The sequence below is a fragment of the Accipiter gentilis genome, chromosome 1 (assembly GCF_929443795.1).
Source record: "Accipiter gentilis chromosome 1, bAccGen1.1, whole genome shotgun sequence".
Taxonomy (NCBI): domain Eukaryota; kingdom Metazoa; phylum Chordata; class Aves; order Accipitriformes; family Accipitridae; genus Astur; species Astur gentilis.
The window spans coordinates 43,807,653-43,833,309 of NC_064880.1; the positions used below are offsets into that span (position 1 = coordinate 43,807,653).

The 25,657-nt window shown below is 43.8% G+C and overlaps 1 protein-coding gene across 9 annotated transcripts in view; it reads left to right on the plus strand.

Moving 5' to 3' along the window:
* KALRN (kalirin RhoGEF kinase) overlaps nt 1-25,657 on the plus strand; it is a 529,910-nt gene that overhangs the window by 413,035 nt on the left and 91,218 nt on the right. For 7 of the 9 annotated variants that reach the window (XR_007507253.1, XM_049810170.1, XM_049810120.1 and 4 more), the window contains exons 34-35: nt 13,805-13,834; nt 15,412-15,658. Coding sequence is in view for 8 of the 9 variants with exons in the window: in XM_049810170.1 (XP_049666127.1) it covers nt 13,805-13,834; nt 15,412-15,658 (277 nt within the window). In the remaining variant the exon portion in view is untranslated. The remainder of the gene's footprint in view (nt 1-13,804; nt 13,835-15,411; nt 15,659-25,657) is intronic. The other 2 variants (XM_049810137.1, XM_049810190.1) reach the window with 1 other exon arrangement.

A 25,657-nucleotide genomic window follows, 5' to 3' on the forward strand; every position in this document is an offset into this window, starting at 1 on the left:
AAATAAGCTTACTTCTTTGCACAAGAAAAATGTGTTAGCAGGGAAAGCAGTTCACTTTTGCTGGACTGTTCATGTTTACTAGCAAAATAATAGATGATGTGTTTGCAGAAGACTTTGAATTGGTTAAAGAATTGCACTGTGTCAATAGTTGATGCAGTTTCTGTTACCATGGCTAAAAGATGAATTTACATTAGTTGAATTTCTTGTCTATGATACTACATGATAATTCTAGTAAATTAAAGTGTGCCTTTGTTATTGCTAAGCATTATGCATGAAACTGAATATACCCTATCATATAGTTTGTAAGAGGAGAAGAAAAGCCTATGATATGGATAATGATTTAAATTATATTGAGTTGCAAAGTGGAACTAAGGCTGAGAAAAAGAATGGCATAAAATGACATCCGGTGATCAGAAAAGGAAAATGGAGTCAACCAATGTAAATGACATTTACTATACAAATAGAAACCAAATGTATGTAGTGGAGCCAGTGAGTTGTAGAAATCTTTGCAAGAGAGAACCATCTGGGATTGTAATTTTCCAAAGAGCCAATGAATTAAGATAAGTGTTCAGATGATAACCCATGGCATCCTAAGAGAGATGGATGATGTCAAATGGCTGCCAAGTTTCAAGGAGGTAGAAAAAATAAAACTGGGTGATAAACATTTTGTTTTCTGTAGAAGATGAAATCGTCCTTCATATGAAAGAAATAAGGTTTAGCTATATTAGTACTGTTGCCATTTTGGTCAGTATGCATAAATACTCTGGAAATATCTACAAAGAACTATAGTCCTCTTAGGCTTCAGTTTGGAAAATATTGTACACTCCTCTACATCTCTTTTTAAACTCCTTACTGGTGATTTCAGCCTGACAGAAAGATATTTTGTGTGACCTAAAGTCTCTGTAGTATCATTTAATTTTATTTGGGACTTTGTGGCTGGAAGGCAAGAAAAAGGCTTTGTAGACATTCTTGAAATGAGACTCAAAGTTCTTGCTACCACTGATAGGGAAACCGAGACATGGCAAAATCTATGGTCTGGTTTTGAAGGTGCTCCTTTTGCCTTCATCATCAATATCCATGAGACACAACTGTGGTCTCTGTAATGAAGTTGCCATGTGCTCAGTGTAACACAGAGGAAATAAGTAGAGACTGGGGAATGGAACCAAGTGTTTTATTTCTCAGTGACCCACATCCCTCTCTCTAGACACAAAATAGCATCCCACCCCGTAAGATACTGCAGAATCATGTGATCAGATGGTCTCACCGCATACTTAAATGCTTCTCCATTTTTATGGATTGCCTCTTGTTTTGTCCTGATTGCAAGTACTTACATCAGTCCTGACTTAACGAAAGCACACAATTTACAATTCTAGTCCTATTGACTTTTACTGAGCTTCTGCATACGTGTGGGTGCTCTCCTGAATTAGACCTGCAGTTTGTGCCTCTTTCATCAAACTCTCTAAATTCAGGGGGAGCATGAAAGAGATATTTGTTAGGATACTGAAATGTCCCTTTGCCCCTCTACTTTTCTTTCAAGCTTTCTGTGCTAAACTGTCTCTTCAAATTCTGCAATGTGGGGATTATTTTTTTTAAAAAGGAGAAAAATTTTGGCAAAAAAAATTTTTCCTGATTTTTTTTCTCAGTCATTGCCTGTTCTTTAAAGCCCATCCAGCTGCAAAGTGGATGGAAAGGCTGTACTGCTCCAGCTGACAGAGCACTCTTCACTTTTTCAAGACCAGCAAACTCCAGGAGTTTTTGAAAACATTCAGGATTTGGCCATTTTGATTGATATCGACACTCTCCAACATTAGGCATAGAAAGCAGGTTACCTGCAACCTCAGGGAAGGAGCCTGTCTCAGAGGACTGCCACGTCTCCTGCTCCCCATCCCCAACAGCCACAGCCCAGCTCTCCAGGTACGGAAACCACAACTGGCCCCTGCTGCCCCTGCCCTCCATGGGGAGCAGCCCAGTTTCCCCAGCAGGAGCAAGGCAGCGGGGCAGGCTGCCTCGGGGGAGCCCAGGAGCTTCTCGGCACACAAGGGGAGGAGATAGCTTGCTGCTGCAGCTGGGCAGTGGCGTGGCAGTGGCCAAAAACCTCTGTCTGTCTGCCAAGAACGAGCCTACCTCTGAGTGCCATTTCCCCTGATTTCCTCTTTTCTGCAGGGACTTTTCAGACTCACTTTGCTTTTTTCCTATGCCTCAGCAGTGAATATTACTGACAAAAATACCTTTGATAGAGGGGAGAGGCAAAGTCATTTATCTGCACCTTGGATCAATCCAGACTTTAGTTATGGTACAATATGGAACAGTGTGATAAAGAGTCCCTTTTTTGCTGGAGGGACAGAAAGGGGAATCAGAAAGAAAGAAATGGTGCAGGCTGTGGTAAGTTATGTACATGCTCTTAATAGGGTCACTACTTGCTGAGGCCTTGCATGTGAACCCTGAGAAGGAAAGATGTTTTACATTGTGTTTTCATCATTTTCTTGCAGAAATTTATCATTGAAAGAGCCACCAGCTCAAAACTAGGGTGTTATGTGTGGTGATGCAACAGTAAAATCCCTTTTCATGCAGTAAAGGCTAAGTTCATTCTCTTTTAGTTCAAGCATGTTTCCCCTCCACTTAGGACTCATTCTGGCAACAAGAGCATTTCAGCAGCTTTTTCTTTAGATGGGGTGGGTGTTAATGAGGTTTGAACACACAGCTCTGCTACTGTATTGCCTGGGATAAAGGAAATTGCTTACTTATTATTTATCATTATCACACTTGTCCAAAATGTGCTTGCATTTTATGAAAGGAAACAGATGCTTATGCCAAAAATCTTACTGCATAGATGAAGAAATAATGAATTAGTGAAATAGAATTTATTGAGAACACAATTCTGTGACTGGAAAAGGAGATATTCAGCCAAGGAAGTGTCCTGTTGGCTATGCAGTTTAAGTAGGTGTGATAATATGATGTTAAGAGCATACAAACACAAGGATGGCAGGCAGGCTGTGGATGTTAAGAGTAAAACTAAGTAGAGTTTAAGAAAGTGCAGGAAATGTTAATAATTTCTTTCTTCATTTTAGGATTCTTCAGTATACAGTTTGAGAAACTTTATCTCAAAGTGAAGTAAGGTTTTGTATGGGAATTGCTCGGTTTCATTACAAGTGCTGATCAGCACTGAGGGCTGTTTATTGACCTGGTTAGTTACCGCTGCTGGTATTTACCATCTTCTTTTGTCCACCCCCAGGCCCCTGTTTTGTCATCTGTCCTCCATCCCTGCAGGCCCAGTTCTGCCACAGCCCTATGCTTTTCCAATGCCTCTATCCCTCCATGCATAGGCTCCTGTTGTCCCTCTTGTCTGCAGCTAGGCTGCCACAAAATCCCTTGCTATTCCAGCTAAAACAAAGCAAGTCAGATCCACTGTCAAACTCTACAGATTCACTGTCTTTCTGCAGTAGAGTTTCTTACACAGTTTATCTTGATTTCCCAGTTACTAGCAAAAAACCAAATGTAGTTCCCCTGAGCACATATCTTTACATCTGCCAATTAAGGATAAGATAGAGATTTAGCCTATGAAAAAGCCTTTCTTCTTTCAAAAGAAACCCAAAGGAATTAAGTGTTCAATTCACACTGAACTTCACTGACTTCAGACTCTACCCCTCCTCTGTAGCTCTGAAATCCTCAGCAGTAGCTCTCTAATTGAGCTTCCCTGAACACATCCTCCACATGGCTTTAGAGATGCACTGCATATGGTAATGTCAAACATTAACTGCACTTGGATATCATGCTGAAAATTTTACACTTGACTACCAAGATCTGTTTATGCTGGACACTGTTGCATTTCACATTGTCAAATACCCTGAGGATGTTTTAAGCTCATTTTGTATCACCTTCCTCTGCATGTGTTATACGCGAAAGAGAAATGTGGTTTTGGGGAACAAAAGAACACATGCATGAGTGTTGTGGGTAAACATAGATATCTGTCTTTGAAAATTGAGGCCTCAGTATTGATTGAACTGAATCTAGCAAGAACAGAGATGAACATATTCGTCTGGGAACCATTTACATGTAACAGCGATTGCATGGGCCAGAGTATTTTATCTGAAGTGTCTTCAGTAAGAGAAATTAAGCAGGAGCTGGGAATGTGCTTATCAATAGACCTTATTATTCTGCTCATCCTTTGATAAATGAACATAGCAAGTTCTTTCAGGCTCCTCTCAATCTTCTATTTGTTTGTGCTGGACTTCATTGATCCGTATTTAGCCCTCCCTGATAATGTGACATGACAGCAAATGTAAATAGCGAAGTCAATGAGCATTTCCTTTCAGCTGAAACAAAGCAAGTCAGATCAATTATCAAACTCTTTGGATTTATATTCTTGTTTGAAATAGAATTTATTACCTTGTTAGAAACTAAAACAAAACACACAGGAAAAAAAAAGTGTGCAAACATTTTTTGTTATTGTGGTTAAAGAAGAAAATTTTACGGGAGGAGTGTCCTCTGGGCATGCTCCAGTCCACTCTATCAAACAGGGAGGCCAAGAATGATAAAATTCAAAACGTGCAGCTGCTGGTTCCTTTGGGAGTCACATTACAGTAGTACAAGCAACAGTCTTTCATTTTAAAAGGGGAAGCATACGACTGCAGCCAAAGGCCTTTCAACATTATTCTAGGTAAGCTGATCTGCATAAAGGCCATTGCAATCTCTTGGTATGCTCAGGTTTTAGGCGATATTTTCATTTCATAATGCTGTTTCTGTGTCCACTGAAAACATCTGCTTAGATGTGCCAGGCTCAATTGTGCACCCTGTTACATCACTTGGCAAATGAGGTCACCTCAAGTAAATAGCAGTATTATGGAGAGAAGAGTGAAAGCCCCAGGATTTAACTGTTAGGACTCAAGCTGCAACCCGTCGTGATGGCTGAAGATCATGCAGCAATACTGAAAAGGCTTGGTGGGTGCTGCGGACAAGGCAAGCCATAGGGAGGACTCAAACACAAATAGCCATCTCCCTCAAGATCCTTTTTCCATAGTGCCAAACACTGACTGAGGGTATGGGCATGCAACAGTTTCGCAAACTCTCTTCTCAAAGTGGGCATTGCTTCAAGCAGAGTTCACCCATGCAGCCTATTTGCAGCAGCAGTGGCCTGTTTTTACATGGTGATTAATGGGAACATGGAGCTGGAGCATATCATTAGGATGAGACTTTAGTATAACAACCAGTAAACTACAGGCATTAGAGAAAACAGCTTGGAAGAGAGGGAGAAGTCTCTGTGGGGTTGCCGGGCTGCCGCCAACTGTCAGACTAACACCCAAACACTGTCCAGAGTTTACATTGCAGCACCAGCCTCTTAAAAGTGTGATTTAAATTTACCAGAAGCATTATTACTCTCAACTGATGAAAATTCGTGGACTGCATTGCGTGTCATAGAAATAGGCACTAGATGGCCAGGCTGTGATGAGCCCAGCCACGTACCCAGTGCGATGCTGGGGCAGGGCAATGCCCTTCGCCATCACACGTTCATTCAGCCTGAAACCTGCCTGGCACCCAGCACCGTCTAACAGTCATGTTGCTAACGTGCCCTGATTTTTCTAGTATGTACTAAATCCTTCTGAAAATTCCCGCTCTGCAGTGTGACACCTGCAAGAGGAAAAGGGGCAGGAAAACGTGCCAGCTGGGACCAGGTCTTCCTTTGGCAGCTTGGAGATGAACGCCACTCACTGTCATCGTTCCTCCCGATGGGTTTTCTGTCATCTCAAATCTGCATTTCCCTTTATGTCCTATTAGACCAACCTACTACTGAAAATCATTAAAAGCAACTTATCCAAATCCACCTTTAAGTTAATTTTGGGCCTAAGGCCCTGGTTTATAGTAACGGGACCTAGGGACCAACAATAAAAAAGAAAAATAGCAGCTATTAAATCTGTGAAAAGGAAACGACTTGGAAAAGGAGAAGGATGCCAAGCTAGCCTCTCCAGCAATGGCAGAGGGGAGTCAGACTTACAGGACCATATGGCTTAGACATAGCTTGAATAATCTCCTCCAATTAAAAATAAAGCCAGTTTTATATAAAACATCTGTTCTGTGAATTCAACAATTTGGGCAAAAAAACACATCAGGGGATACTTTAAATCCTTCATCATGTTTTTGATTTCTCTGTTCAGATCCTTACTCATTTTGAGGAGCTAATATCCCTGAAGGAGGAGCGTTGTGGTTTCCTATGATGCTACCAAGCATCAGTGCAGGCTTTTGCATTTCTGTATGCTGAGCCCCCCATCCATGCCGCCTTCAGATATCCAGCCCTCATTGCTAAGGTTTGTGTGTTTTAGGAGAGTCCAGAGCACCTGAGGCAGGTCAGTGAGGATCAGCAGAGGGTCTGCAATGAACAGGCATCTCTGGAGCTGGGCTGAGGCACAGGAAGACAGATCCTCCCATCAGCCCTGCGCGCTGCTCTCATAACAGTGCCGGGAGCTAGCTGGGCATGGCTGTCCAGCAGGGAGGGTATATATCTAATGTAATCAGGCTTATATGTATCTAAAACACAGTGGTGCTTAGCCACTAAATCCTGATCCCTGCATGCTAGCAGAGGTAAAGAAGAGAGTACAAGATTATCCCTTTGCTGCCTTTGCACACTTGCTTCTTACAGCAGGACCATAGCAGGAAAACAGCTTTGAAGCAATCTGCAACTGCTTGTCTTGGGAATGTCTGCTTTTTATTTGACAAGGGAGGGGAGACCTGTTGCAGGTCTTGTTTGAAATTACGTCACTTCTCGTGACTCCGTTGGAAGTGTAACCGTGCAGACAGCAACATACCTGTCTAAAATAATTATCTAGCTTATAAAGGAAATGTAATCTGGGGATATGTGTTTCGAGCAAATTTGATCCAGTGCACAAACTGAGATTCGGTTTGTTCTAAAGTATTCCTAAGGTTATCTTATTGTGCTTTTCCTCTGAATATCATTTGCTTCTTTCTCAAGAGGACATCGGTCTGAGGTATCTCCTCTGGTTGTTGTGAGCTGTTGTTCCTAGTTCTTCAGGTAACTATTTTTATTTCAGTGTAATTAAAAAGCAGAGGTGGCTAATCAGGGACCTATAGGTCCTAATCATTCCCTGACGTTGACATCAGGGAAGCTGTAGGTTCTCTGCTGACAAGCAAATAGTGGGGGTCATACTCAGCTGGGAACACTGTCTGACAGGGGAACAGGGCTGCTGGAAGATTATTTGATTCCTCCCTTCTCAAAACTCTGGCTAGGGCAGAATGCCCCAATTCAATACAGACAGATGTGCATGGTGCCCACCCTTTGCCCTTGCAAAGTGTGCTTGTCCCTTGTCTTTCTAAAGCTGCTGTTGGACTTGAATTCTTCTGCAGTGGTACCAGGTATGTGATGCAGACAACTGACTTTCTATTTTAAACTCATCAGCTGTGTAGACCTTTTACTGTGCACACTTCGCCTATGCTGTTTTTACCTGGGGGTGTTTCACAAAGTTCCTGCGCAGAATACGTGATCAGATTTTGTGTACTTGTTAGCAGTGTCTTGGGAGTTGATGTCTGATGAATCATCTGTTGACTGAAACTCTTGACCTCCCGGGTCAAGGTTGTTTGCTTTGCTCAGATGGTACTGGACATCCAAAAGAAAGCAACTAGTCAGTGCTCCCAGATTTCAGCCTATCCTTGTGCTTTTATTCAACCCTGGCTGAATTTAAAACATCTTGTGGCTGTGAAACAAGGCAGGTGGGGGATTACCTTGGAGGGTTTCAGCCATCTGCCTTTCTCACCTTCTGCAACACTGGTAGCAAAGGGATTTGGAGCCAGTTGTGCTGGCTCTGTGTCTCTGAGGAAACACAGATTATATCTGCTCCATTCTATGCTTCTCCAGGGAAGGGAAGGGAATGGAATTTGGGTACCAGCTCTCTGAGCCAAATGCCATGAGAAAACCTTCAGTCTTATAGGATCAAATACAGACTGATGCGCTGGTTCAATCTGTTGTTGAAACTGTTGAAACAAAGTGAGTCTGGTCGTCTTTATCTCTTTATCTTCAAAAGCATTTTTTATAGTTGGATGTGCTGTTTAATTTATGTTGACTTTAGTCTTACTTTCTGGAAAAAAGGCTCCAGAAATAATTCAGACAGCTCCATTCAAGCAGATTGTCAGCATATGCCGGAGTCCAAAATCCAGCACAATCAGGATATGGTTGTCTAGTAGGGACACCAGCAAGAGATGCTGGACAGGAAAGGTATGTGCTATTTGAGACCATAACACCAAGATTTCCTTTCCGTTAGCATATTTATATGTCCCACGTGCTATCTCTGTCTCTTCTTCCTGCTGTGGAATAGCTTACCGTGTCTTGATTTATAGAATGCTGCACATCCAGATGCCTCTGTTGTTATCTCCTCACCAAGAGAAGCAAAGCTGGTACATCTGGGCTACAGGGTTGTCACCATGATCCCAGCCATGTGTTTGACTAATTGCTTAAATATAAAGAGACCTCTTGGTGAAGCTCCGGCAGTGTTCCTCTTTGCTTGGTCAGATGAAACAGAAAGGGTGGGAAGCACCAACTCCATCTTAATGGAAGGTGGGTAGAGGGGCCTGAGGACCAAGAAAGAGTCAGAGATAAGCCAGGTATTCTCCACCAAGTTTCCCATTTTGAACTCAGTCCAGAGCAATTCTGCTGATTGTAATAGGTTATTTCTGGTTCAGCTCATAGCTCCCGAATACAGTCCCACCCCGTAGAAACACCTCCCTACTGATGCAATGAAGCATTCACCAGAATTGCCAGAGCTCTCAGCTCAGCATCCGTTACAGCTGTAGAGGCTTTAGAGGGAGGAATATAGGTGACTCAGTGTTCACACTCCAAACAGAGCCTGTTACAAAGTAAGAAAACTAAAGCAATTCTCTAGTACCGAAATTCCTCAAAGGCTTCTTCTGAATTTGATCTTTCTCTCTAACCTCCCAGTAAAAAGAAAATCTCTACAAAATTACAGAAATGTTCACAAATAACTCCGTGGGGAATAAGATTTCTCGTGCCTGTCCCCCAGCTAGCGTGACAGCTCCTGGATCTATTTCAGTGTAGACAGAATCAACGTCTAAGCGGTCTTACTCACTTTTTTTAATCTCTTGACAAGAATGCAAATGCCATTCTTGCTCCCACTGCCTCTCTCACCCTCTTGAAATAGGCTGTTTATGGTGACTAAATGCTTCTATCCAAAATTGGCTGTCATCCAAAACCAGATGGACAGAAAGCCTAAGAGCAACAGAAAACTAGCAATTTATATTAGGACACAGTGCTGCACCACACAGAATGCTTTGTTTAAACTAGCAGAGCTCTGTGTCCTATTGAATATATGTAAATAACCAGCTAGTGTGGACTTCTACAACGATGTTGGCATATTTCGAAATACTTAAATACTCTGAGCAGCTCTTCTGACCCTGATAGATTCATTCTCCATTACTGATTCTTTGACTGAAAATCAGATGTTGTCTTGAGATTTGTGCTGCAAGCAGCTCCTTACCTACCTGAAGTATATTGGGTTTTACCTACATCTGCAGATGCTGTGCACTGCTGATTCTGCTTCTGAATGCGATTTTATGATTGCAAAATATACTGAAGGGGAAATTGAAGCAATTTAGGATCAGAAAAAGGAAAAGGGGATAAATATGAACAAATGATACAGCAATTTTAATAACAGAGTATGCTGGATAATTTAGCATAGTGAGTTGGGCTGGACATGGTTCTTTATAATCTATTTTTAAATAGCTTAATGTTGCATGAGAGGATACTCATGTGTTACATACTGACAGAGCATTTTGGCAGTCACGAGCCCTTAGGCCAGACAAATGACAGCCCAGGCTTTGGCAAGGGTATGGCCGCTTGAGCTTACTGTGTTTTCAGGCAGTGTGGTACTCAAAAGGAGTTGATGATGCAAAGGTGAGAGATCGGTATAATGCACTGACATTTATTCTCCTGTTCTCTATTACTACTCAGTTGTGAGAAGGGTCTGACCAAACTATAGGCATATTTGGAAATGGTGAACCCCAGGCATAACTGATCTGTGTACTTCACTTGGCAGCGAGTGGCCATGAGATTGCCTGAGCTGTAGTCATTCCTCAGCATCCAGCCCAGGGATTCAAATACAGCACTGGGCTAAAGGAACCGCTCAGGTACGTGCAGTACCTGCCCCAGGACTGGCTGGGAGGAGACAGCAGCATCAAAACCCCAGCTGTGGTCCAGCTCACAGGGTCTCCCATGAGCATCAAATGTAGTTGCCTGACAGAACAGGTAGCCAGGTCATCTCTTTTATGTGCCCTCACATTTGACAGACCACAATGCAGTTCATGAGCCTCTAACAAGATTAAGACCTTAATTATGAAAGGACTAAAACCTTAATTATGGCCCTGTGCCACAGGAGGGAACACCAAGCACACCAGTATTTTGCACCTTTGTAGAAACAGACAGTTGAAATGCTGATATATTTGCTGGGGCGGCCGGTATTTATTCACTCATGCTGATACAACCACTACGTGTCACTAGTGCCAGTTCTGGGCCTCTCAGAGCTTGGGTTCATCTTTTAGAACCAGCGTGAGATCCATTGTGATTTGCAGGATAAACCATTTATTCACCCATTTAAGAAGTGCCTGAGGAATTCTTCTCCAGACACCCATGTCCCAAATTCCTGCCCACCCTGTTAGAGAGCTATTCATTCCCACTTTTCTTTCAGCTAGAGTAGATTTAGTACTAGTTAAGATCTATTTTAGAGGAAAGACAGCATGTAACCTGATAGGTCTTCTCCATCTGCAGTATAATGATAAATATGCCTCTGGTGTTCAGCCTTGCTTCCTCTGGCTGCTGCTTTGTGGCTGGAAACTAAACAGATGTGGCAGTGGCCATGCACACATACTGTGATTCAGGAAAGACCATCTCATGGTAATCCTCCACTGACCAGTACCTGCTGGTCCCTGGAGCTGAGCTGGCTTCTGCACTTGTAGCAGCCCAGATGCCTCTGGATGCCTGGATGTGTCCATGCCTGGGATCATTTTGATGGCTTGCACTTCACCCTCCCCTTAGCTTACAGGCACCCGGTTGGGTGTTCCCAGAAGCGAAAACGCTCATGAAAGTCACGACAAAACTCATTCACCAGTGTCAGTGTCTGACATAAGCTGCTCGCATTGGTGCTCAGAGGTTAGCGAGCAATGTGCTGTGGTAGAGAGGGGAGTTTTCAATTGCTGTGTGGCTGGGTACCTGCCTGCACTGGTGACATAGGGCAAGGCTCTATTGTAGCTCAGGTTTGATCTGGTTTAGAACATCCTGATGAAAGTACTTACACACTGAATGCACAATGATGCTTTCTAGCCCAGGAACAAGAGAATGCGAAGGATGGGAGACGGTTTGCTGGTGGCAGGCACCATGGAGACAGGCTGGGGCTCCTGCTAGCTTCATTCAGGACATAACAGCACGTTCGCTCGGGACTGCTTGGGGCCCTCCTGCTTCCTCATTACATTTTGCCATTTGCTTCTACCATTTCCTTTTCTTCCTGATTTTAAGGCTATTGCTTGCTGTATCATTCATTAGACTTGTCCCTGTGTCACATCTTTCACTTATGCCTTGTGCTCTGCAAAGGCATGTTGCATTGTCATTTTTATTTTAATGTCTCTCACCGATCTTGTTGTACCATACAAAGACTAGATTGCTGTCTGGGTTTTAAATATATCCAGTCAGTGGCTTTAACGGTGTTTTTTATCACAGGAATAATAAAAGTGAACGCTACATGTTAAAATATGAAGCCATTTACCTGTGAAGTTCAACCTTAAGGGCATTCTCTATTTTCTTTCTCTTTCTGAACCAAATGCAATATGTGTGAGAAACCAGCAGCCCATCTGTATTCCAATTTGCATGCTCTGACGTAAAGAGAAGCATGATGTACTTCTCTGAGATTGGAAAATTACTCTCTAAAAACAAATTAAGTAACTAATAGCTTGAGGGATCACTTCATAGTTGAAAGGATTTCTGTCATCGGGAATCAGATGTATTTGCATTATTCCTCAGTGGCTTACAAATTGTATATGTATTAGTATAATATCAGCTTTCTGGAGAGATTGCTGTGGGTTAATTTGGTAAGTAAATGGTCTTTGTGGTGCGGTGGTATGTAAGACACAGAACAGACATGGTAAATACTTGGAAGGCCTTGGGGAAAAGGAAGGATCTCCTTTTCTGTTCTTTATGGCTGACACCTAAAAATGATCTGTGGGTCCCTACCTGAGTTAACTGCTTGCACCTACCACCTACACCTGTAAAAGGGAACCTGCTTAATTCCTCTTGCCAAAGAGGGGGTCTTTCCCTGAAAACTTATTATTTTAGCCGTGGCTGCAACCAGTGAGTTGGAGCATGGGGAAGTCATGGTCCATGTTTCCATCCAGAGGATGTTGGAAGAGCAGGTGATATAAATTCATATGGCTTCCAGGGACCCGAGGGAATATATCCCCTGCTGAGGAAGAGCTAGACACAGCAGGTGCCAAGCAGCTCCTAGAGGGGATGATTACTTCCAGTTCTCATTATATTAAATTGCTATTTTTAATGAATCAGAGAAAACAGGAGCTTGGGGCTAGATGGTACCTGAGGGTCATGGAGCACACCTGCCTCCTCTGGGATAATGTTTAGAGGTGTTGCCCTATTTGAAGCATCTGTTTGTATCACAGATGTTTAGGTTTTTTGAGAAGGGATTGACAAAGGCCTGCGATAGACTGATTTCAAGTTAGCTGCTCCTCAGCCCGCAGTGTGGAGGGCAGTGTCACCGGCAGGGAGCAGGGAGCTGCTTAGGGCAGCACTTCCCAGGCTGATGCTCCCTGGGAAATGCCTTGTTAGTCTCACACTTTCCCAAGTGCTGTCTTCACTGGGCCTTTTTCCCTGGAATATTTCAGGGCTGTTTCACCTTTCCTGCTTAAGCAATAGAAATTACTTATTTTTCAAAAATCGACCCGAACCATCTGAAGAAATTTTTTTAATATTCTGGAACATCCTCTGCCTATATAATTGGAAGCGATGGGTCTTGGGATTCTGACTGGACCAGCTCGTTCATGGCTAGACACCGCACATCATACTTAGATAAGCACTTTGAAGACAAGTGAGAGTTAATTCTTTATAGCAAATTAGCTGCTGTGTGGTGGCAAACACGGACACCTAGTGGTACTCGAGTGCAGAGCATGTAGATGCTTTAAATTTATCTCTGGAAGAGTAGATAGAGCAGAGTGTTTGCTCACAGGTTTTCCCCTAAAAGAAAGAGAGATTTGATTATTTTCAGCGAAAGTATCATAGATAGAATAATGTGGGCGAAAGAAAATTTACTTGGCAAGGAGTAGTGAAAGAATTAGAGGAAAATCATCACATTTGGTAAGATTTGTCAGTGTATTTACCAAGAAGTAATCAGGTTTCTTTCTTGTGTCTTAAATATCTCATACCATACCAGATCAGATACCATATTGGATCAAAACGATTTTCTACTCCTAAATTAGTCCATAGCAAAGAAATCTCAGTAAATATTATAGCAATATCTTATTCTTACCATACCTGGGAATGTTTGTACTCCAGTTACAGGGAGATTATGTCAGTATGATGAATGGTGGGTTTGCTGATAAACTGCATAGCTAGGTGCTAAACTGATCTCTTGTGTGCTTTCATCAACCCACTGAGCTTTTTCTGCCAGGATTAATGCAAGCACTCTGTCTGAATGGCCTCGAACAGCTGCCATGGTTTGTTTTGTTTGGTTTTTTCTATTTATTTACAAATAACCTTTCAGAGAAATATTTCCTTCTTCTTCCCCAAATCTAGCATTTCGTCTACGGCAGAGACACAGGACAGGTGAGAACCAGTCCTTGTCCACTGACCCCTTTCTGTAATTGTAAATATTATGTCTGTGAATGGGATTTCTTTCACACCTGCATTAGACACACAAACCACTATGCCACTGAGTGGGGAGACAGGCTGTTCCCATGGGAGTGTGCATTCAGGGCTGCTTGGGCTAAGATAAGGTATTTTGAGATTGTACCAGCTGAAGTGTGAAGTCTGTAGAGATAAGTGTGCTCTCCTCAAGGGCTTCCCCATTCAAGCTGATAAGCAGATCCTGTTCTTATTGATTTCACAGGATACTCAGCATCTTACAAGATTTCTCCCAATTCACTTGGATTTAGAAGTTGTTCTTTTAAAAACATTTTAAAATATGCTTGGGTTTACCTTCATACCCTAAGAAATAGGGAGGTTTATGGTATTATACTGTTCTGGATCAGCTTGTTTACTATTCTCATCTTAATAACTTTTGAATCAGTGGACTAATTTCTATCAAATTTGACACTGAAATAAGGACCTCCAAGATTTGTACATGCTTCAGGGAAGCAGGCAGCATGTAGAGGAGAAAGACCCAGAAGAGGGCCCCTAATGACAGGCAGACAGCAAGAAATCCACACTACAGAGGAGCATTAAGAAAGATTCCTCACACCAGAAAAACTTAGATTTGTGCTCACACCTTTTTGGACACCAGGAATCAACTTCTGAGATCCAAATCTGTAAGAAAACAAGCTTCATTAGCTCTGCTGCTTGTGCAATTGCTTCTTCTGTTTTATTCTGCAATATACACAAGCACTTATATATCCGGTTTCTGGTTATATAGACTATAATTAAACACAGACCGGTATTGTTCATCAAGAGTCGCAGGGTGTGAGGCTGAAGGAAAGCAGCAGGTTGCCAGCGCTCAGTACGGAAGTAAGATGATACATTTATTCTTAGGTACAAATCCTGGAAGTCAGCATATAATCAATCACTCTACGTTTATATATTTACACCTCTGTTTTCCATCAGAGAACATGGGAGGAGCTTTTCTGATCTGCCCGGTCAGGATTCCCTAGTCTCCTGAGAAGTCCCTAGAGCAAGTTTGGGAAGATGAGGGCATGTTTCTTGTCTTGCAAAAAATTGTAGCTGTTTCCTCACTGCAGCGGTGGCATGTGGGAATGTGTCTAGCTCATGCTGTAGAGGGACGAACTGGAATTTGTCCTGCCATGAGGGCACAGCGCCAAGGAAGTCTGGGCTATTGCTAGTCTAGAAAGTCAGCCCAGAAACTAAAGCAAGAAAAAAAGCAAGGTTTCTGATGGACACTCACAGCTAGAAAATTCACAGCTAGAAAATTCACCCACAGCTAGCATTCAAAAGGTTACTGGGTGGGTAGCTTTGATTTCTCACTTCAGCCCAGCAGAATCAGTTAGAAAGAAGTAAAGGAAACCGGGGCCACAACATGTTGAACTTTGACAAAAGAAATTATTAACTTGGCTTCTAAGGAATACAAATCCTGTCTTTGCCAGTGTAAATATGATGCAAAGATGATTGCCTTCATCCTGCCCTCTCTAACTTCTATTCCTGTTCTTTTTTTTTCTGTTGAACCTGGGCAGTTGTCTGGAGGGTGTGAACTAACCGTGGTGCTCCAGGACTTCACAGCTGGCCACAGCAGCGAGCTGAGCATTCAGGTGGGGCAGACGGTGGAGCTGCTGGAGAGGCCAAGCGAAAGGCCAGGCTGGTGTTTGGTCCGGACCACGGAGCGGAGTCCGCCTCAGGAGGGTCTGGTCCCCAGCAGCGCTCTCTGCGTTTCACATTCCCGCAGCAGTGTGGAGATGGATTGCTTCTTCCCTTCAGGAAAAGGTAGGCAACAGTCTGGCAGGTTTAAGAGTGTTCCGGATTTCCCCTTTTGTATCATGTAAGTGCAAAGCTGCTTGGGCTGCTCTTGCAGTCGGCGTGGGTAAAAGACTGTTTAGTTGTTAGTGAGTTTTGTTACCAGATCTCTGTGAATTGGCACAGCACTAGCCTAACTCCATTTCCATGAATCAATGTTTGTACGTGTGCGTCTTTTGCTGTGTGGCAATCATTATTGTCTTGAGATTCTGGGTAAAAATAAGACCTTTAAACAGCAAAGGGACTGGGTTTAGTGCCTAAAAGCCTAGCGGGAGGGAAAGTCATGCTGTATAGACACCCAGGATGCCCCAAATTCTAGATATGAGTGCCACAGTGCACACTACTGTGTGGTCGTTTAGTATATGCCTGCTGCCTGTCTATTACTGCAAACAAGCCGCCAGTGAGTACTGGTACACTCTATTGACTTGTGAACTGGAGACATTGTGTGTAATGGCACAGCACAATGGGGAAAGAATCCTTTACAATTAGCATGCAACAAAACGCATCCCTGGTATTATCCTGAGAGCTTGGGCTTCACCCACAACGAATGGTGAAATATTGTTTGTGTCTGTGGTGTGTGTGGCCTATTTAGTTGATGTTCTGTTCTGAGCAATGTGTGTCCCGCGTATAGCATCCATGCAACCAGGCATAGGAGATGCTCCAGACTGATAGACCAGAACTGGTTCAGTTCAGTGTGGCCAGAGCAGGTCTCCTTTTGGCTTTTCCCCCCACTTTTGGCCACACGCAATGCAAGTAAGGTCCAGGGAGGAAAGGCTCCTGTCATCCCACTCCCGACTTCAAGCCTGCAACCTGAACTGGCTTTTTAAAAATCTTTTTTCCCTCTGCAGTAAGGGAAATAGAATTTGATCTGTTCTTGTTTAAGCAAGTTAAGCTTGGTGGTTTTGTTTGTTTTGAGAAAAAGCATTGAAACCGGGCTGTAGTCCGTCCTTGCTCCCTGCCTGCACTCCCACTGCCGAGTCTGGGCATGCGGCACACCCCCAGGACAGAGCAGCGCGGTAGGGCCAGGGTCTGCAATCAGAGTTTCCCTTAAGAACCGTCTCATCCAAACCTTGGGGAGGAGAGCTCAGCTTTCGTCTCAGATTTGATCCCCTCAGCAGGCTTGTTCAGTTAGGTGCTTCCCCTTGCCTTGCTTTGCAAGAGGGAGGAGGTGAAGTCAGCGCTGGCTGTCGGCTCCGTCTGCGGTGCAAACTCCAAACTCGTCACCCGCTTCTTAGACCTGCTGCTGCGTCTCCTTCCTGACGCACCCCCGGGGTCCTGCCCTGCTTCTGCTGCCCCAGGAGCCTGTCCTAGTCCTCAGCTCTCCTTTGTGAAGCCCTGCAGTTCCTTACATGCAAATTAAATCTGTGAGTAAACAGAAAAGTAAAGCTGAAAATCAGTCTGGTCTGCGTAAGACTAGTCGCTGCCTGGCATGACTCATAGGAAGCCAAAGACGTGTCTGCTGGGTGCATGGTCCAGCAGTCAGGCTTGGGTCCTCTGCTGAAGGACGCTGTGAGACACCACTCAAACTTCATTTGAGTGCATTAGACCTTTTGTTCAAATGAAACGAAACTAAAGACTGCAGGAGTAGGCTGTGGAAAGGGAGGCAGGAAATCCCGAGGAGGATGGAGACAGGGTAGTGCAGGGGCAGAGGGCTGGCCGGGGACATGGGGACTTTGCTTCCAGCACGACTGTGTGAGCTTCAGGGCACAATTGCATCGCAGGTACGGTGCGAAGGGCGCAGTGCCAGACTGCATCTGGTGGACCAGAGCTGACTGATGCCTGGAAGCCACCAGACTGTGTCAGCACAGCGCCGAGCCTGCGCTAGCACGCTTTGCCTGCCTGTGGGGCAGGTTATCTCACGTAACACACTGCGACCGCTTCCAGGTTGGAGCTGGCTCTTGTCCCATCATCTCCAAACAGGTGCAGAGTAAGTCTGGGGCTGGCTGGCTCCAGCCAGGTATTCATGGCCTTTATTTCCTTATAAATCTTTCCCCCTTGGCCTCAGTTTTCTTCCTGCACATACCAAAGCTGTATCAGGGAGCCTCAATATTAATGGGATCTCCAGAAGTGCTGCTAGAAATAATGAAAATAACCACCCAGTCCACAATTTTGGCCAGAATACAGCAAATAGGTTCTGTGTCTAATCAGTTCTCCCTCTATTAGGAAAACAGGAAATTGTTTAAACTGAATGAACAGATGCTGGGAACAAAGAAAGAGGGGTAAGTTTAAAGGGGAAAATGCAGTAGCCACTGGAAGAGCCTGCTGACTCATGAAATGCTGGAATTTATCATTTAGCATGATAAATGGCTTCTGACTATTCAGATTCGCGTCCTTCTCTGCTTCCAGTAGCTTTAGGCATGGGTTGGACTCTGAATCCCTTGATTCAGGCTTCCAAAATTTCTGGCCTTTCTCTATAACCCAGGATGAAGGCTAGCACATTTTACACCAAATGGTGTCCCCTGTCTGTTTCAAGTATGTAAACATACACAGTTGCAGAAGAGCGGGTTAATGGCTGAATTTTGCTTGCATTTACCAAGACACATAATTCTTTGCTTTTACAAGCACTGTAATTTCAAGAACAGAAAGTATCTATACTCAAAACATAACACTTCTAATAATAGCATTTGCCCTCTATGTTAGAAACATGCAGAGTTTTGACAAGTATTAAAACATAGTTACATCTGCTTAATGAGAAATGGCAAATTACTGTGTTTGGTCCTATTATACATTATGGTGGACTCTAAATGTAAATCGTGTGGCTCACAGAAGCTACGTATCATCCTTGAAATGAAAGAGGAAAGAAGGTAATATGTCAAGCAACACCTGAACAGATGAAGGCTTGAAAGATTTGGTGGGATTGCCAGAACATTTTGTAGAGCATCAATGCAAGTCCTCACCAAACAAAAAAATAAGCCTTTTTAAACAGCCTTACTGAAAGCCACTGGAAATAAAAAAAACAAACTTCACAACTGAACATGTGCTCTGTCTCTTCCTCACTTTTTTACAGTATTTCTTTGAAAATAGGTAATGAATCAACATAACATCTTGCTAAAGGAAAAACATGGTGTGAATATAAAAGAACAAACCTGAAAGAGACCATTTCCTCCCTTTCATAATGAAATATCTTTACAGATTTCTCTTGTTGTTGATCAGTACAAGCGCAGAGACTTTAAGGACTGGCCTCCCAGCCTTCCATCTGACTGCTGGCTGTGTTCCTCTGGAGGATATACATTTTGATTTCTTCATGACTTGACTATAGCTCAGAGCCCAAATATAGTCCCGCTTGTCCTTCCTTTCCAGTAATCTGACAGTGTTTGCAATTATCCTCTGTAAAAAGGCAAACAGGTTTCTGGGATTCACCTTTTGCAAGTGATTTACAGATGACTGAGTAAAAGGAACTCATCTGCAGTCTCTGTTACTGTACTCAAGAATTTGTGGGATGGCTTTTTTCTGACTAGAATTTCTAGGAAGGAAGAAGAAAGACCTGTGACACTAGGAATGAAGCTCTGTTTGAACTATCCCACATGGCTAATTACAGGAAAGCTGTGACTTTTATTCCTGTCTCTTTTACACTATAATTGAGCTCTAAGGTATTAAGCTATAAATTTCAAACTAAGAGAGAAATCCACATGGATAGAAAGCAATTTAATGACCTAGCCAATATTCATTAAGCACACAACAACAAGCATACTCCTTGTGTCAGCCTGTTAGCTTTGACTGAGTGATTCCAAATTTGAATTTGGCCCATGAAACATTTAGATGAACACTTGATTTTATGAAGGCTAGTTCTTGAAGTAATTTTAAGCAACCTCTATCACCAAAGGAAAAAGAAAGTGGTTAAAAAAAAAAAAAAAAAGGTTTTATGGCACTTGTTTTGGACTGATGATATGCAAAGGGATCCTGTTCAGGGCCCCAAACCAGATCCTGCCCACAGGATACTTGTGTCTGGTACATATCTCTGGAAGAGATGAGGAATATATTTTTTTAGGATGCTATGCAAACATCTTGCTGTGCAGGCAGACGGCCACTTAACAGCAGGGCTTTGGTGGCAGTGGTGGGTCCTTGTAACAGCAAACTGAGAAATAGTTGGGTCTCTTCCAACTGAAGAGGGAACATAGGTCTTGGAAGGTGTATGTTATCAGGGTGAGCATCTCGCCTGCCCTTCCCAGCTGGGTCACATTGGCCCTGGTGCATCAGCTGGGAAAGCACCAGACTTTGGGCAGGAGAGACAGGAGTTTCAGTGCTCAAGTGACAGCTTGTCCGTTCAGGGAGTTACCTGCCCAGTCCTACAGCCAGAGAGAGCCTGTGGCTGGTAGCTGCGATGGCAGGCTGGGCTGTGAAAGAAGGAAGCAGAATCAGGATTTAATGATGCTGGTGAGAAGAAGAGTGGTATCAATGAAAAAGAGGTCATGCTGAGACCTGTGTTTTTTTGACCACTCCTTATGGGAAAGAGCAGATAATTTAATGGATTAGTGTACGAAGCTGGTGAGGCTAATCCGGCTCTTGTTGGGGTTGAAAGTCTCTCTTCCAGTTTCTGATCTCAGAAGAGTGATCTGTGTAGGGAAAAGCATGATTGTTTCTTCCCACATCTCTGTTTTTAAGAACATCTTGGATTTTAGTGGGGGAAAAGAGTCTAGGCTGCTTTTATTGTGTCCCTGTTCCTGTTTAGTATTAAACTGCGATCTGCATTGGCTCACACACTTTGTCTGTTGTGTTTTAAACAATCTCTGTTGCAAAACTTATTCGATGGTAATGATTCCTGATGTCCTGGGGGAGCTGTGTGAGGACGATTCAGAAGTTTTAGTGCACTGCATTAAACCTTCAGTTGTCCTTGTAGAGGCTGAGAAATTGTTGTTGGTTTTGAAAGTCTTCATTAAGAGCAGTCGATGAAAGTGTTTGTAAGGCTCTGAACTGAAGGAAACATTTCATTAGGTAACGCAGTTGATTTAACTGGCACATAAACAGGTCATGGGGTTTCTATTAAGCAAACAATGTTCAGGCTCCCATTGTCAATATAAATACACAGTATTTAAATAAAAAAACAAATGCTCACCTCTGTTCCTAATACCATTCCAACAAGGGTGTTCAGAGTCAGAATTTTGTAGCATAGACTGTCTTTCAAGAGAGGTCACTTGGACCCCTCCTGCTGGCATTTAGTGCCTCATGGCATCCTTGTTACAAGTTCAGGACATGGCTTACATAGAAATATCACATCAGGAAAGCTTTTTCTGTGTTTTCACTCCTTTTCAATTATGATAGAGCAGCTGGAAACAAGTCGGCTAACCAGCGTGGTGTAACACGGCAGCTCTCTGTGGGCTGGCACCAAGGGCTGCCAGGGCCCAGCTCGGGCCTACCGCTCTACCTCAGTGCACAAGTGTGGCTCCACGCAGTCGTGCAAGGAATGGGAACAGAAAGATGAAAGAACTCAAAACCACTTTGCTATTTCAATCAGGTCACCCTTTCCCTTATTTTTTTCTCCACTGTGTCTCCCTCCTCTCTCGCATCAAACAGTGGCTGTTTGTCTTCACTTCCACGGCCCTTCACAGCTTCTCCCCACCACATCACTCCTTTCTACCTCAGTGAGCAATTTCTGCCCCAGTGCTGGAGAGCTGGTGATGCCTCGCTCCCCTACCTACTACTGTCTTTTGATCCTAGACCTTTGTGCTTTCTCCTACTTAATAGTCACCCTGTGGAAGAACTCAGATCCCCATAGTCTGTCTGTCCTTGGTGTTGTTCATGCTTACACCTTCTCCTGGACTCCGTTATCTCCCAATGAACAAGTATTTAGCAACAGTTGGCAATATGGGTGATGAGATCTGATTTTCATTGTTTCTAAAAGGTGGGCCAAGTCAAGCCTGAGAGGATGAGCCATACCTGTGTAGGGGTATTCATATCACTATGACTGTAGCTCTACCAGGGATTTTACCTGTTGGGTACATCAGTACATCAGGAAGACAAATTATACTAACAAATCCTTGAGTAGTCAAGCCCTAGAGGCAGCAGCAGTCCATGCACCACCTGAGTAACTAGATAAGCTAGGCACAGCCTGAACAAGCATGGCAAATACTTGTCCTCCATGGTAAGTCTCAGAGCTACAAATCATGGATGCAGATTGTATGCGGGCTGTTGGAGCCATGTTCTGATGGCTTGTGAATACCTATATGTCTCTGACGTGGTGTTTTTATTTCATTATTTTGCCTTATTTTCAGTATGGCATCACTGCTTTGTTATCTAGTCAAAGCAAAAGGCCTCCAGTGCTCTACCTGGAACTTTGTTTCTGTGGAGAAGTACAATTTTGATGAATGCTTTGATAAAGCAGGAGAGGCTATTTTGGGGGAAGTTGCTTTGCTTTTGTACAATGGATTTTTATTATTTTAAACACAGGAGTCTTTGTTTAAAAGAGAGGAGGCCTGCAAATTTTCTTGTTTACTTTGCCTTTGCTTCCCCTTCTGACAGGGGGTAAAACTTAATCCACCTAGTCCCCTGTCAGCTTAACCCCAAATTTCACTGTACAGTGTCCGTGCTGGTTTTTTCACTGAAAAAAACCCCAGTGTGTGTGTGTGAATTTAAAATGCTGTGGCCAACTGAGCTCATCAAGAATGCCAAAGGGTTCAGCACCTGGTCTGGCAGGGAAACTGGGGGGAAACTCAGCAGTGGTACACATAGTGCTGTAATCCACACATACTGTGACAACAAATGGTCTGATCAGGATTAGACCATTGATGCTGTAATATTTGGACACGTCACCATTTGTTGGGCCTGATTCTCCAATGTGGGACCAACCTACCTGCTTTTCCTGCTGCTTCTTCCATCCTTGTCATAGGTCACTCTCGCTGCGTGCGTACCAGGAGCAACTTGGGGAGTACAGCAAATAGGGAGAGCACATGATAAAACTGGGCAGAATTCAGTAGCTGATATTGCATAAAGGTCAGGGCACCTGAGCTCAAGGTTTGTTCTGGCATTACAGTTTCTGACAGCTTTATTATTGTGCAATTCATGCTCAGTTTTCTAATGCGTAGCTTACAGCACCTTTGGGACCTTTGCTTAATTTGGTCGGCAGACTTTCAGAGAATACGGTTTCCTGGTAGTGGATATCATATTGATCACCTGTATCTCATCATTAATATACTGGCACTGTCATCCCAGGCTGTGACTGAGTATGGGATAGAATTGCTGCTTATCGAGATAATAAATCATTCTGATTTTAGCATCACATTAGTCGAGGCCAGCGAAAAGAAAGAGGAAAACTGGCAGAGAAACCCTAATAGTGGTCAAATGGGAAAGCGTCAGCAAAAATGTAGTGCAAGATGTTTCCAAACTGTGTGGATCTGTGAGAGGACAGAAACATTCACATTTCAGAAGGGTTAAATGCTAGTCTCTGTGGAAGGAAGCGACAACCGTGGTGTATTGCTGCTGCGCAGACTCCTGTCAACACTGCACAGAGCGGTGCTCATGAGATGCCTACTTCCAAAATGAAAAATCTTCTCTCTCAAGATAAAGGGTCAGTTGTTTCCTGTAGATATGCTTGTGGGTTTTTGTTGGAGAGGCAGTTTTTGAAAGAGGGTGCAGTTACTCATTGCAGCGCTTCTGTTTTGTGGAGAGGTGGTGGTTTGGCAGGTCCAGGGTTGGGTGGTGGAGCTCAGCGTACAGCTGGTCAGGCAGACTGAGTCTCCTTGTTGAGGACTGGAGATGTAGGGAGTGAGGGGAAGGGGGAGGAGGATTGCAGCGCTAAAGAGGCTTTCTCTTACCGCCTCTCTGGACCTGTTTCCTCTCTTCACTTGCCTTATTTCTGTCTGTCTGAGGTGTTGAGAGCAACATTCAGGCGGACATGGCTAAGCATTTGAAGGTGAGGCAGAGAAGAATTGACTCGGCAAGACATAGCCATGCATTCTCCCAACTCTTTGATGCTTCTCTAAGACTCTCACGTCCTGCTGAAGTTTGTTTGTAAAGTCATTGTTAGAAGGCATTTTCATGCTTCCCCACAGGAAGAAAAAAAAAAAAAGTAATGCAGAGTCCCTCTCTGCATTAGGCTCAGGACTGCATTTCCTCCCATAGATTCTCTGGAAGACCAGGGTCATAAATTCTCCATGCCCTCCTGGCTCTCCTGCCTGTCTTCCTAGCCTTCTTTCTTAGGGCCAGCCCATGCTTTCCGAGGCCAGGTTAAGCCAACTCAGATATTCAGGGGTCTGTGCAATAGGACGGGCTTGTGGTCCTCAGTGCAGGTGTTGAGAAGCCCCAGAGCACCCCTTTGCCTATTCTGCAGAGAAGCAAGAACCTCCTTCCTTGGCTGCAGGTCACTCACAGACACAGGAGAGGTCCCAGCCGGTCCCTGCTGCCAGGACCTAGCTGCATGTGGGTGGCCACAGCCATCTCCTGGCCCCACGAGCCATCTGAGAGGGAACAGTCTGAGAGGACTTCAGCTATGCATACCTGGACAAACAAGACTGCACTGGTCCTATTTTCCCAACTTGTCTTCAGAGACATGCTGGAAAAGGAGTCTTTAATTTTTATTGCTCACATATTGATGTCCCAACTGCTGGGACATCGCAAAGGCCAAAGACAGTTCTACTGAGTAAATACTATACTTTTAATTCATTAAGTGAGATAGTTTCCTGGAGTAATGGGGACTGTGCGGCATCCCATATGGTCTGAGGAGGACCAGAGGCATCTTCCATACAAAGGACCCTAAGCCAGGGAAGGTCCATCCTGCCCAGTCCCCAGCTTTCCCAGTGATCCCAGCACACGTCCTTTCACAAAATGGCTGAGCTCAGCCTTCCCTTGTGTTAGTAGGGTCAGAGCAGAGAGAGGGGCCTTTGAAGGGACTCCACAAAAAGTGCTGTTTGAGTCTGAGCAATGGTTGTTGTACTGGGAAAGGACTCAGGCTCCTGCTGTGGTACAGAGGTTCAAGAGACCAGGTCAGGTCAGGTATTATCCAAGGCTCTCTACACAGTTATCCAGGGCAGGCACCTACTGAAAATGGTCTGAATATGATGCCTGTTTCTTTTTATTAATTGCATAGGAGCCTTATAGATGCCTTCTGTTTCTTCTCATCCTTGGATCTGTGGTACCTTGGTGCGTTGCAGACGCCAGAGCAAGCAGGCGGGGTAGAGAGTTCAGTTTGTAGCATGAGGTTTTATACTAGCTCTGACCTGAAGCCAGCACCATAACATCTCCATGCCTCTGCCCCACAAGTGAAAAACAAGCAGCTATAAAAATAGCTCCTTGAATGAAATCTATTTCCTCTGTATTTAGTTGTGTGTCTTGAAATACATGTAGCATGTTGGGAAGGGGGGGAGTTATTCTGTAGTGCTTGGCCCATCAAGCTAACAGGAAGGTCATCCTGAAAGAGCAACAGGAGCATGTGGATGGTTTGCGTCTTGTGTTTCCTCTGAGGCCAGACTAAATTTAGCAGATTCACAGATGGACATCAGACCGTAATCCATCTGGGACTGCGGGGGGAAGAGTGGGATCTGGGTTGTTTGCCTAGGCTTTTTGCTGTGTAACCAGCTTCAATGAGCCACCATTCATTATTATGTTCCTCATGGTTTTCTGCCTCGGTCAATATGCAGTAACTTACTGTCTGATCCTTTTCCCTGAAATGTTTAAAGTTTAAGCATGAAGGAAAACTAAACTGCTGGTTCTGGGTTCATGCCTAACACGCCTACTAACTTAAACTCAAACTGTGGATGTACTTTTTAATAGCATTGTCACAAAGGTTGGACCTATAACTGGTACTTGCAAGAATTGCAGTAACACAGCTGATGATTTCAGCTTCCCCAAAATGTTGCCTCCTCACTCTTTCAGCTTCCAGACAGTTAATGGGACTAATCCTAAATTCCGTACTTGCACCCGGCAAGGCTTGTACACTGCTGGGCTGGTCCTTCCATTGCTAATCTTTAACAAATATTTTATGAGTATGTTTTGAAGTGAACTAGCTCTGCTAAAAATCCCATTTCCCTGACCAGTCTG